Source organism: Hordeum vulgare, chromosome 3H, assembly GCF_904849725.1.
Source record: "Hordeum vulgare subsp. vulgare chromosome 3H, MorexV3_pseudomolecules_assembly, whole genome shotgun sequence".
NCBI lineage: Eukaryota > Viridiplantae > Streptophyta > Magnoliopsida > Poales > Poaceae > Hordeum > Hordeum vulgare.
In genome coordinates, this window is record NC_058520.1 from 614,173,397 (window position 1) to 614,187,547 (window position 14,151).

General features: G+C 44.2%; 1 protein-coding gene across 1 annotated transcript; it reads right to left on the bottom strand.

Annotated features, from left to right (window-relative positions):
- Positions 1–3,547: 3,547 nt before the first annotated feature.
- Positions 3,548–4,703, bottom strand: LOC123442286. The gene is made up of 3 exons (XM_045118308.1): positions 4,386–4,703; positions 4,228–4,300; positions 3,548–4,128 (listed from the first exon to the last, which is right to left on the bottom strand). Exons 1-3 carry the CDS (start codon positions 4,701–4,703, stop codon positions 3,548–3,550), a joined length of 972 nt encoding a protein of 323 aa, XP_044974243.1.
- Between the last annotated feature and the right edge of the window lie 9,448 nt (positions 4,704–14,151).

The following is a 14,151-nucleotide window of genomic DNA, read 5'->3' on the forward strand; positions in this document are numbered from 1 at the left end:
CCGGCAACCCCGGAGTGACAATAACCGGAACCACTCCCGGTGATGATCATAGTTTGAGGAGTTCATGTGTTCATCAAGTGCTAATGCATTAGTCCGGTTCTTTATTAAAAGGAGAACCTTAATATCCCGTAGTTTCCTTTTGGACCACGCTGCCACGGGAGGGATGGACAATAGATGTCATGCAAGTTCTTTTTCCTAAGCACGTATGACGACACACAGAATGCATGCCTACATCACATTGACGAACGGGAGCTAGCCACATATCTCTCCATGTTATAGCTGTTGCATGATGAATATCATCCAAACAAATCACCGACCCATTGCCTACGAGTTTGTCCTACTGGTGAAGTTACTTGTCTTGCTCTACTGCTACTACTGTTGCTACTGTTGTTACTTGCCTTGCTTTGCTGCTGCTGCTACTACTGTTGCTACTACTGTCGCTTGCTACTGTTGCTACTTGCTACTGCTGTCACTACTGCAGTTCCTTGCCACTGCTTTTGCTCGTTACACTGCCGTTACCCGCTACTTTGCTGTTACTACTGTGCTTGCAGATACTAATCCTTCAGGTGTGGTTGAATCTAACAAATTCAGCTGCTAATACTTGAGAGTATACTCTCACCTCCCGTCGTGCAAACCAACAAATTGGGTCGAATAATCTACCCTCGAAAACTGCTGCGAACCCACGCGCTGGTGGTCCATCAACAACATTCTTCCATATTCATTGCCGGGAAGTGCTATCAGCATTCTTCTGGTGCCATTGCAGGAGAAGGTTTGTTGTTATAAGCATTCGTCTAGTTAACGCCAGAGATTGCGCAGATCAGCATTTTTCTGACGCCGTTGCCGGGGAGGTATTGCTATATTCTCTGACTCACTTGGGATTTATATCTGCTGATCATTATGAAGAATCTGAAGGATCCGAAGACCAAAGTCTTGCCCTCAACTACGAGGGGAGGTAAGGAATTGCCATCTAGCTCTGCACTTGATTCACCTTCAGTTATGAGTAAGTTTGCGACTTCACCTCCTGCTAGAAATCTTGATATGTCGCCTGTGCTTGATGATGTTTGTGATACTACTGCTAGAGATACTATGCTTGATACTATGCCTGATGATACTATGCCTGATACTGCTAGAGATGCTATGCTTGATACTATGCATGATGATACTATGCTTGATAGTGCTAGAGATGCTATGCTTGATACTGCTTTGCCTGATGATGCTAGAGATGCTATTTTGCCTGATGATGCTATGCTTGATACTGCTAGAGATACTCCTTTGCCTGATGTTCCACTAGGAGTGTTCCTTGATGCTCGTATTGCTAGAGTTACTGCCAATGCTCGTGATGCTTCTGATACTGCCGATACTATTGAGATAGAACCTTCTTTTGCTTCTGCTAGATCTAGCTCTCCTAGATATGAATTGCTGATATACCTGAGGGTTACGTTATGGAGGGGGAGATAGTTCAGGATTTTCTTGCGTGTAAGGATGCCTATGACGCTGAGAAATTAATTCTCAAGTGGAAGGAAAAATCTAGTGAAGCTAGGATGAAAAATGACCCGAAGTTTGCCACTTCGCCTATCTTTGTCACCGATAAGGATTATGAATTCTCTGTCGACCCTGAGATAATCTGTCTAGTCTAATCTGATCCTTTTCACGGTTATGAGTCTGAGACAGTCATAGCGCATCTTGCCAAACTATCCGAAATAGCCAACCTTTTCACTAATGAGGAGAAGATCCGCCACTACTATATCCTTAAGCTGTTTCCTTTCTGATGCTAAAGCCTGGTTCACCTCTCTTGCTCCTGGATGTGTGCGTAGTCCCCTGGAGATGGTCTATTACTTCTCTGAGAAATATTTCCCTGCCCATAAGAAGCAAGCTGCGTTGCAGGAAATATACAACTTTGCTCAACTCCAAGAAGAGAGTCTTCCACAAGCTTGGGGGAGGCTCGCCCAGCTACAGAATGCTTTGCCTGATCACCCTCTTAGGCTTCGTTCGGTTGTTCCAGGTAGAATCCACCTGTGGTTTCTAACCTCCCAGGGAATTGGTGATCCCGGTCTGTCACCCAATCCCCACTGTTCCCCTCCATATAAAATCCAGGTGTGTATACCCTGTTCGGTTTGTTCCCTGGCTAGTTAATACACAAAGACCATTTCTTATCTGCTAGTTAATACACAAAGACCAACACATAGAGAGATAGTAAATCAATCTTTTGAAGTCTCCACCATTCACCAACACATAGATAGATAGTAATTCAACAGATTAAACATGCATGATTCAAGTCACAATGCCAAATAACTGCACTTAAAAAGAACTGTCAAGCGCTCCGTCCACATTAACCAACATGTTCCCCTATTTGCTCTCAATATAATACGGTCTCATTGCTAAACAAAAGGAGATCAGTTCTTGTACTTCAGGTCTGCCATCACAAAGTGGTACGCGATGACCAACACGAAATGAAGATGCCTAGGAAGTTGGTGAAGAAACCCAAGTCTTGGTCGTCAAACATCTGCACAAAAACATTGTAAACAAAGGACCTTAAATTCATCCAAAAGGGCATGAACAAAGGCAGATATGTTGTCAACGCAGAGAGAGACAGAGACAGACAGACAAAGAAAGGCTCATTTTAACTTCTGCCCAGTTTGCAGACACACTGAGCGTCTATCTAGTAGCTACACAATCCTTCCTCATGGGACTGGTAGCTTCCTAGCAGTATATCATTATAGAAACTTGTTTGTCTAGGAAGTGACTTCAAATTTCTGGTAAACCGAGGAGCACTGGACCAAAGAAACAAGAAGCTTCAAGGTAAGTCCGAGCGGTTTGTTACAAACCACAGATGTGAAAACCGCGGAACCACTACCTCTGCAACGGCGTGGCATCAAGCATTCGGCGTTGTCTTCAGAAACATAGTGGAAATTCAGTTTTACAAAAATCGACCAAACAGAAGAATGTGCATACCTGTTGATCTAAAGTTGTGGTTTTCTGGTCTCTCAGACCATAGGCCAGTAGCACTAGCACAAGTCATCATAGCTTTGTTTACGAAACAAGTTTATAAACACCACAAAGGAGCACAACAAGTAAGCATGCATCTTGTTCTCAAGCCTACAGCCTAAAACTCACGGGATAAGTTAAAACCCTTTAATTTGAAATGGGCTGCTCTTGCTATTAATACTGAGGAAGCATTGCCTGCAAATTATTTTTTTACAGCAATGAAGAGATCAAGAAATCAAATGAAGAAACTCGATTAGAACATGCAGAGCTGAGAGCATTACTTCCAAGAATCAAATCCCAAATAAACCCAACTTGCATGGAACAACATGTCATGAGCGACGACACCCTTTGGTCGATTCAGACAGGGGAGGGTGATACATTGAAATTAATAATATAATATGATTCTTTCTTTAAATTTTATAATATGATTCAGACACGGGACGATGAACAGCTCAATTCCTTGGCTTCCGCTTGAGCACAATAATTCAGGGCTACTAATATGTAGCGGAAGTTTCAAATGAAAGCAAGAGAGAAAGCTAGCGGATTCATGTGAGTACCTGAGTTATTCCATTTCTGTTCTCAGCCACATAAGAGCAGTCTCTGGTCTGGCACTCATGAAAATCTCTCGGTTCTCGGGGATCTTGAACACTCGGAAAGCCTTGACTTCTTCCTCGGGTGTGATATCCATTGTTTTCAGCAGATCGATGCAATTTTTGATAGAGTACTTGTCCACAACCCTTGGCTTGTTCCTCTCATCTTCCACCTTCTTCTCCCTTATTTCCAAGTACTTCTCCATCATTGCAGCCACATCTCTATTCGCCCCCCTCCGCCTCTTTGGTTCTTTTTCTTGTCCATTTCTTGAGGGTGTTGTAGCCAAACTTCGTTGCGTTTGATGGGGCTCCACAGCAATATTTTCTTGCACGAACACCTCCTCAACATCTTCATCAATCTGCACCCTTTCTCCTCCGAGATTCTCACCATTGGCTGATGGTTCTCCTCCAATATTATCACCATGGTATGATGTTTCTCCATGATTCTCTCGAAGATACTCACCAGCTCCTCCCAGATTCTCGAGTTGTGCTTGGGTTGAGTACTGTGATGACTCGATAGATGTGAAGTTGTATGTCCCTTCAGCAGTTTGGCCTACAAGAAATGAAGGATAAATCGAATATAATATTTCAAAATAAAAGACTGAACAAACATAACTTTTCATCATGCAATTGAATGAAGTTGATAACTGACCATCATGCAATTCTCCCAAAGCCTCAAAAAGAGGGAAACCTTTTGTCTTGAACTTTCCAGCTTTAGGGTGTGACTACATAGTTGACAAAAACAATGAGATTAGAGCATGCAACAAATTAAGCAATGAAATGTTTAGGGAATAACAATGACATTCTTACTATGATAATGTTTTTCCAAAGTGGTGGATCTGCTAGAATCTTGCACTGCTGGTCATCCCATGAAACACAGCTTTGCTTCCTTATCTCTTTAATCATCCTATAATCTCTTTTCAACTCTTTCTCCTTTTCTTGGATCTTCTTCTTCTCGTACCTAGCATATGGATTTTTCTGGTGGAATTTCTTCACTATCTTATTCCATGCTTCAGAGCTCCATCCATTTTGACCCTTGTGTTCAGGTGTAGCATGCTCACGAAGCAAGTCCACGAGATCTTTCTCCAGGCTTGCATTCCATTGTGCTCTATCTTCTGCATTCCGCATAACATGTTAATGTACCTTTTCTATCTTAACTATTTTCACATAGCTAGAGAAATATTTAAGATTGTACAAGAGCTAGTTTATTACCTTTTGGAGACCCTCTCCTCCTCTTTTCCACACTCCCTGTAGGGGGCGATGCTCTATGCCTTTCGGCAACTTCGTTCAAGAGGTTCAACCTTGGTGATCCTCGAGCAGTCATCATAATGATTTCTGGACAAAACAAGTATCCAAGTGACTATTTATAACACGAGATGAAAGTAAAACAAGTTTCAAAGTGACAAATTATTACAAAGATTTATTGTTCCCTAAGGTTGTCGCTGATAATCTGCCCACATTTGATGAGCAATTGCATCCCTAAGGTTATCGCCTTCATGGTTGACTTGATGATTTTGAGGATTGTCACTTTCAGGAAGATCCACAAAATTCATGGGAGATATGTTGTTTGGTTGATTATCTAACCAACGCTCATCTCCTTGGTGAGATCGAATGATGTTATGTAAGATTGCCGCTGCTGCTGGAAGCTTGACTTGATTCTCTATTCGATGATGTGTACCCACTTTCAGAATTGGGAACCGCTTCTTCAAGACTCCCAATGCCCGTTCGATATGATTTCGTAACACCGCATGCCGATGATTAAAGAGCTCCCTATGATTTTGGGGTCGACGGCGACCACGTGCAAACTCCTTGAGATGGTACCGAACACCACGGTAAGGTGCCAAGAAGTAAGGAGTGTTGGCATAACCGCCATCAACCAGATAAAACTTCCCCGGAGGTACTTGAAACCCATTGTTAAGTGCTGAGCGAAGAACTCTAGCATCAGTCGTGGATCCCTCCCAACCACAAGAAATGAAGGTGAAGTTTAAGTCGAAGTCACACACGACCATAACATTATGGCTGAGGGTCCCTTTCCTATTTCTGAACGGCGCGACCTTTTCTCCTGAAATTGTTATGGGAACATGTGTCCCATCAAAGGCCCCGATGCAGTTCTACATCAAAATAGTACAAGTTAGCATCTAAAACATGAAGAGTAAGATCTCAATGTCGATGGACGATTTGGATGGAAGTTGACGAAGCAAAAACCTGAAAATAAGGAAAGAATCTCGTGCTCGATTGAATCTTTGGATGTACTTGATCGGGATTTGGAGGCTTCAAGAAATGCTTAGATAGAGTAGGGATGATGTTGAAGAAATTCTTCATGTGCCAATGGAAAGTATCCCCGCTGTGACCAAAGCGAACTTGAAGATCTTCGAAGGAAGAATTGTGGGGTAACATCCACAGAAACGATGCTAGTTTCTCTTCGACTTTAATTCTGGTGTCAGACACCAAATTCTCGCGTCGAAGATAACCAACCAAAGATCTGAAAATATGAGGTTCCATCCTAAATTCTACCGGGCAGTTTTTGATGTGTCCTTCGAGTAACTCATTAACAAACATCTCGCTTGTTAGCAACGACGTATGACGCTGAATCCTCGGCTCCCTACTAGCAACTCCACCGGTCTCCATCAAATGTAGTGCAGGGAAAACAAACAGCATCATTTCGTCATCCTCCTGCTCCCTCTTCCTAATGCAATCCCTCATATCTGAATCCATTTTATGACTAAAGAAGAAAAAAGCCACCAGTTACCAATAGTGCAAGGTGTCCAAACATTGGTCCATCATGCAAAGTTTGTGTGTACGCAGAAGGCATACTCAAGAATAAAATCAGTCTGCCCTGCTTGAAGTATTTGTTTAAGCGACAAGATTAAAAGGGTGTCTGCATATGTATGTGTATATTCTAAATAATACTAGTACTACTGCTATTAGTGGAAGATTGGGCATGCCAGTTTTGAGCTGCCCAAAAGGAAGAGACACCTACAGACCTACAAAGTCTGGAACGCTAGATTAATTAAACAAGAGCAAAACTACTAAGCTAGCTAATGCACTCGTGCAGCATGAGGCGCCATCGCCGGCGTCTGGACGGCAGCGTTGCCGCTGCACTGGTTGTATTTGTGAAGAAATTCAGGAGACTATGAGTCCGTCCCCTACAACCAGTCGTATCCTAACTTGTACTAGTGGCTTTTTCCTGTAGACAACATTCAGATTTCTAAATACTATGCACGACTATGCAGCTGCTTACACAGGGCAGGTGCGTGCTACATTCAGATTTCTGTTTTTACCTGCTACATTCAGAAAATCGGTGTAATGTTCAAGGTGACATTTTTACCTTCGTGTGGGCGTTGGCCTTGCAAGTTCAACTCCTCCCAGGTCGAGCCCTCACCTCCTCGCTTCAGCCGTATCCTGCCCTCCTCCTGGTCTCGTCCTCGTCCTCTACTGGTCTCGGTCTCTGCATGGATTTGACAGAGAAACGCAACCGGCAACAACTCTGGTTGATTTATGCACGGATCTGACCAAGAAACGCAGGCGACTCGGAGCACGCACCTGTGGTAGATTCGTGGAGGACAAAGGGAGGAGCTCGCGGAAGGCTAGCGCTTCTTTGTTCCCGCCGATGTCGCGCCCTCTGTCCCCGTGGCCGGCACCTTCGTCGCTGTCGTTGTCGCCTAGGGTTCGCCGGCACCTTCGCCGCCGTCGCTATCGCCTAGGATTCGCGAGAGGAGAGACGTCTTCTGTTTTTTGGGAGAAGAGGCGTCTTCTGTTTGCGAGAGGATTGTTTCCACGGGAGGAGAGATGGGGGTTGATTCCTCGCTGAAACCCGACGGTTTTGGACGGGATGTAATCCCGGTCGGGTTTAACCGAAGAAAGTTAACTGGTTCACACGGATTTAATCCCGGTCGGGGCAAAACCACGGGGTTTGACCGGGTTTGGGCTTCGATCCCGGCGGGGAAAGGCGGAACCGAACGAAGCCTTAAGAAGAACGAGATACTTGATATCCTCTATAACGGACTTACCGATGCCTCTAGAGACTACCTAGATAGTTGTATCGGTTGTGTTTTTAGGGAACGAACTGTAGAACAAGCTGAGACCCGACTGAATAACCACTTGAACAACGATAATGCTTGGACTATTCCCGAACCACCTCCTAAGCAAACTCCATAGAAAAGAGGTATTCTATTCCTCAGTCCCGAAGATATGCAAGAAGCCAAGAAATCTATGCAAGAGAAAGGCATTAGAGCTGAAGATGTCAAAAATCTACCACCTATCGAAAAGATCCATGGTGTCGATAACCCGATACAGGTAGTAGAAGTGAATTCTCTGCGTAGGTTTGATGAGAGTGATATTCCTTTTGATAAACCTGCTAGCCTATGCTTTGATGAATTTGACAACTTTGTTGCCAAACAACAGAGTTTCAATTATTATGTTAGCAGGCATTTGGAACAAAGTGCTCGTATGCTTAGCCATTTAAGTGCTTTGTATACAAAAATGTCAATGCTCTGAAGCTTCTGAGTAAACATGCCTCTATGATTACTACTCAGGTAGAACAAGTACTTAAAGCTCAGAATGGCCTGCTTAATGAACTAAATGACAACTCTGTCAGAGTCATTACTAGAGAAGGCAAAATGACTCAGGAACCTTTGTATCCTGAAGGTCATCCCAATAGAATTGATCAAGATTCTCAAGGAATCGATGCTGATACACCCAGTCATCCTAAGGAGAAGAAGAAGGACGATAGAAACTTGCATGCCAGTTCGCCAAATACTGTCACACCTGAAGAACCTAATGATATTTCTGCGTCTGATGCGGGAACACAATCAGGTGATGAACATGAACCTGGTGACACTATGGACAATGATGTTCATAATAATGCTCAACCTAGCCATGACGAGGATGTGGAGACTGAACCTACGGTTAATCCTGATAATCCACAATCTAAGAGATACGACAAGAATGACTTCACTGCTAGGAAGCATGGTAAAGAAAGAGAGCCATGGGTTTAGAGACCTATGCCCTTTCCTCCTAAGCCATCCAAGAAAAAGGATGATGAGGATTTTGAGCGCTTCGTTGAGATGAGAAGACCCGTCTTTCTGCAGATGTGGTTAACTGATATGCTCAAGATGTCTCTGTATGCCAAGTACATGAAAGATATCGTGACTAATAAATGGAAGATACCAGATCTTGAGATCTCCACCATGCTTGCCAACTACACTTTTAAAGGTGGAACTCCTAAGAAACTTGGTGATCCCGGAGTGCCCACTATACCTTGCTCCATTAAAGGAAACTACGTAAGAACTGCCTTATGTGACCTTGGAGCTGGTGTTAGTGTTATGCCGCTCTCTCTTTATCGTAGACTTGAGTTGGATAAGTTGACACCCACTGAAATTTCTCTGCAAATGGCTGACAAATCAACTGATTTCCCTATCGGCATTTGCGAGGATGTGCCTGTTGTGGTTGCTAATACCACTATCTTAACAGACTTTGTTATCTTGGATATTCCCGAGGACGATGCCATGGCTATCATCCTCGGAAGACCCTTTTTAAACACTCCAGGGGCTGTTATAGATTGCAACCAAGGCAATGTCACTTTCCATGTCAACGGTAATGAGCACAGCGTGCACTTTCCGAAGAAACGATATCCAGTACATTGCATCAATGCTATCGAAAAGACTTCATCGATTCTCATTGGGAGCTTTGAATGCCCTATTCCTCGTGTCAAGATGAAGTATGATTTGCTTGTCGGGGAGATACATATCCCCATTGAGATGACTTAGTGGCTATTCGAAAATTCTCCGTTCTCTTTTGCGATTCGAGAAGGTTTTGTCATAAGGACTTGATCAATCCCATTGACGGATTTCTTTCGATGACCATGAGATGGATGAATTAGAGAGTCACATACCTCTGTTTTGAGTTTTCCTTTTCTGTTGCTTAGTATAAAAATGATAGAATTATTTTAGTTTTTCCTGTTTTCTGTTTTACCGTCCCGGAGAAAAATACCTCAAAAATAAAAGTTCTTCGATGGTCCTGAAAGTTTAGTATGATTTTTTCTGGAATTTTTGAAAATTTCTGGGCCTGAGAGCTGGTCAGGGGGCCTGACCAGTGGGCCACAAGCCCCCCCACCGCCACCTACCCCCCTGGTGGCGGGGTGCAAGCTTGTGGGGCCCACAGGCACCCCCTCCACTCATTCCAGCTCCCAGCCTCTTTTCCCACCTCCAGAAAAAATTGTTCCGTAGCTCAAACCCGTGTTCTTGCTCATTTGGCTGTGATTTTCGATCTCCTTCCGCAAAGCCCCATTCTCCGAACTATTTTGGGGAAATTGCTCCTTGGTAAGTGACACCTCCATTGTTCCAATTAGTTTTTGCTCTGGTGCTTTATCCTTCGTGAATTCTTGCTACCTTGGTGACCCTGTTCTTGAGCTATAAATGTTGATTTTAGCTGGTTCCAAGTAGTTTTAGCGCGTGATATGGTCTCTAGGCACTAGTAGGAGTAGTTGCTACAAGGTATGGTTGGTCCTCATTCACTTTTCTCTTGAACTTCAAAAATTTCAGCAAAAGGAAATTATGTTCAGGAGGAAGTTTCATGGTGGTTCTTCAAGTAAGAAGGGTCCTCGTCTCTCCTTTCGGGAGCCCAAACCTTTTCAACTAAGGGACGCACCGGTGCAACCATGTGAATGGCCTTCCGATGAGTTCATGATCGAAGCAGGCTTCAAGGATGAGTTTGATGCACTTGTCCGCAATGTCGGGTTAGAAGAATTCCTCTCAGATAAGTGTGAACAGTATGCTATGCTCACTACCTCTTTCATGCGTAGATTTAAATTCTTAGTTGGCCGTGAATCATCCATACTGTTTGATATGTACGATAAATCCTATACCGTGGGTCTGGAGGATTTCAATAGGATCTGCAAGATACCCGATGGAGGTAGTGTTAATGATCCTCCTAAGTCTTCGGTCAGAGACTTTGTCTACAGAATAACTGTTGGAGAAACCAGAGATATCACGCAAGCCACCATAGGAAGCATCCATTTCCTTGCCTTGCACTACCTTGCCCTCTTCATAGGTAGGTGCGTTAACGGCAAGGGTGCACATTGTCACCTATGCGCTTCCGACCTTAGTATCCTTAAGAGCGCAGTAACAGGTGACAGGAGCTTCAATATGGGAGCTATTATAGCAAGGAGGCTGAATAAAAATGCCAGTGAGGGGGATTTCTTTGGTGGAGTTTATGCTACATGCTTAGCAAATTTTCTTGGAGTATCCATCCGTCCAGAAGACCCTCCTCTCCATACAGCCTACCTTGACCGTGTCGCGCTAGCACGCTACTAGTTCCTTGAGAGAGATCATGGATCCCTCCAATACTATTTGATATTTAACCGGCAGCGTGTTTTCCATATTACCCTTCCTGCTCCTGCTTTCTTTGACTTTCAGGTTAAACGAAGATACTACATAACCATAGGAGAGGCAGAGGAGTATGAGAGGGAGGCGACGGCTGCTCGACTTCGTGAGTCAGCTATTCAGGCAGTGGCTGCAGCACTCCCGTATAACACCCATTATGACTTTGGGTTTCACCAGGATCATCCATGGGAGTAGACCAAGTTAGGCCAAAAGCCTAAGCTTGGGGGAGTACGTGTTCTCACCGCCTTTACATTCATGCTTATGCTTTCACTTTTTTAGCCGGTGTTTACACTTTGCCACTGTATTATCCATGCTAGTTTATTTTTGTTTTCTTGTTTTCTTGTTTGAGTCCTTTTGAGAAAACCCAAAAAAAATTGTTTCTTCTTTTGCTTGTTGGGAGCTTTCCCGTGTAAATAGCTTTCTTTTTCTTTGTGTCAAGGTAGAAGATATTGGTTTTAATGTTTAGTGGTTCTTACATGCTTACCTGTTTAGCTTTCAAAGGGCTATATTATTTTGTCTTCTCCTTTGTGTTTGCTTGCAGATTCAGCTTAGTCCAATGCGCTTATTATCGTTTACATCGTTCGATCATGCAAATGAAAGGCAACAATGATGGTATATGATGAAGTGACTGAGACTGAAAACTGGTATGAACTCTATCTATTTTGTTTTTGTAAATATGACTAGTTTGTCGACCCAGATTTAGCTTTGTTGTGAGAGAACCATGTTTGCAATGACAACTTAGAGATCATAGTTTCTGATGCCATGCTTATTTAGCTGAGAGCTTATAATGGTTTGTCTTGAAAGCCAACATAGATTTTGAGATGACTATGATGTAGTATGATAGGATGGTATTCTCCTTTGAATGTTTCAAGTGGCTTGACTTGGCGCATGTTCATGCATGTAGTTGAAACAAAATCAACATAGCCTCTATGATGTTCGTGTTCATGGTGATTTATATCCTGTTCATGCTTGCATTCAATGTTAGTCAAACTCATTGCATCTAGATGACTGTTGTCGCTCTCTAGTTGGTTGGTGAATACTCACAACATATGCCATGGGTAGGCTAAAGTCGGTGAGAACCGAAGGGACAAAGGTGGGCGCTGGGAACGAGGTTGGTACACGCATGGGACGCACGATGTACCTAGGTCCAGGGCTCTCCATAGAGATCATACCCCTAATCCTGCTGGTGTGTCTGATGTATGGGAATAGAGTACAATGTGTTGGAATTATGCCCTAGAGGCAATAATAAATATAGTTATTATTATAATTCCTGTATCAAGATAATCGTTTATTATCCATGCTATAATTGTATTGAATGAAGACTTATATACATGTGTGGATACATAGACAAAACACTGTCCCTAGCAAGCCTCTAGTTGGCTACCCAGTTGATCAAAGATAGTCAGGGTCTTCTGATTATGAACAAGGTGTTGTTGCTTGATAACTGGATCACGTCATTAGGAGAATAACGTGATGGACTACACCCAAACTAATAGACGTAGCATATTGATCGTGTCATTTTGTTGCTACTGTTTTCTGCGTGTCAAGTATTTGTTCCTATGACCATGAGATCATATAACCCACTGACACCGGAGGAATGCTTTGTGTGTATCAAATGTCGCAACGTAACTGGGTGACTATAAAGATGCTCTACAGGTATCTCAGAAGGTGTTCGTTGAGTTAGTATGGATCGAGACTGGGATTTGTCACTCCGTGTGACGGAGAGGTATCTCGGGGCCCACTCGGTAATACAACATCACACACAAGCCTTGCAAGCAATGTGACTTAGTGTAAGTTGCGGGATCTTGTATTACGGAACGAGTAAAGAGACTTGCTGGTAAACGAGATTGAAATAGGTATGCGAATACTGACGATCGAATCTCGGGCAAGTAACATACCGAAGGACAAAGGGAATGACATACGAGATTATATGAATCCTTGGCACTGAGGTTCAAACGATAAGATCTTCGTAGAATATGTAGGATCCAATATGGGCATCCAGGTCCCGCTATTGGATATTGACCGAGGAGTCTCTCGGGTCATGTCTACATAGTTCTCGAACCCGTAGGGTCTGCACACTTAAGGTTCGACGTTGTTTTATGCGTATTTGAGTTATATGGTTGGTTACCGATGTTGTTCGGAGTCCCGGATGAGATCACGGACGTCACGAGGGTTTCCGGAATGGTCCGGAAACGAAGATTGATATATAGGATGACCTCATTTGATTACCGGAAGGTTTTCGGAGTTACCGGGAATGTACCGGGAATGACGAATAGGTTCCAGGTGTTCACCGGGGGGGTGGGGGGGCGGGGGGCAACCCACCCCGGGGAAGCCCATAGGCCTTGGGGGTGGTGCACCAGCCCTTAGTGGGCTTGTGGGACAGCCCAAGAAGGCCCTATGCGCCATAGGAAGAAAATCAAAGAGAAAAGGAAAAAAAAGAGGAGGTGGGAAAAGGGGGAAGGACTCCTCCTTCCAAACCTAGTTGGACTCGGTTTGGAAGGGGAGGGTTGCCCCCCTTGGCTCGGCCGAACCCCTTGGGGGTCCTTGGGCCCCAAGGCAAGGCTCCCCCTCTTACCCCTATATATACAGAGGTTTTAGGGCTGATTTGAGACAACTTTGCCACGGCAGCCCGACCACATATCTCCACGGTTTTACCTCTAGATCGTGCGGAGCCCTGCTGAGATAAGATCATCACCAACCTCCGGAGCGCCATCACGCTGCCGGAGAACTCATCTACCTCTCCGTCTCTCTTGCTGGATCAAGAAGGCCGTGATCATCGTCGAGCTGTACGTGTGCTGAACGCGGAGGTGCCGTCCGTTCGGCACTAGATCGTGGGACTGATAGCGGGACGGTTCGCGGGGCGGATCGAGGGACGTGAGGACGTTCCACTACATCAACCGCGTTCACTAACGCTTCTGCGGTGCGGTCTAAAAGGGTAGGTAGATCGAATATCCCCTCTCATAGATGGACATCACCATGATAGGTCTTCGTGCGTAGGAAAATTTTTGTTTCCCATGCGACGTTCCCCAACAGTGGTATCAGAGCTAGGTTCATGCGTAGATGTCTTCTCGAGTAGAACACAAAAGTTTTTGTGGGCGGTGATGTGCGCTTTTCTGCCCTCCTTAGTCTTTTCTTGATTCCGCGGTATTGTTGGATTGAAGCAGTTTGGACCGACATTACTCGTACGCTTACGA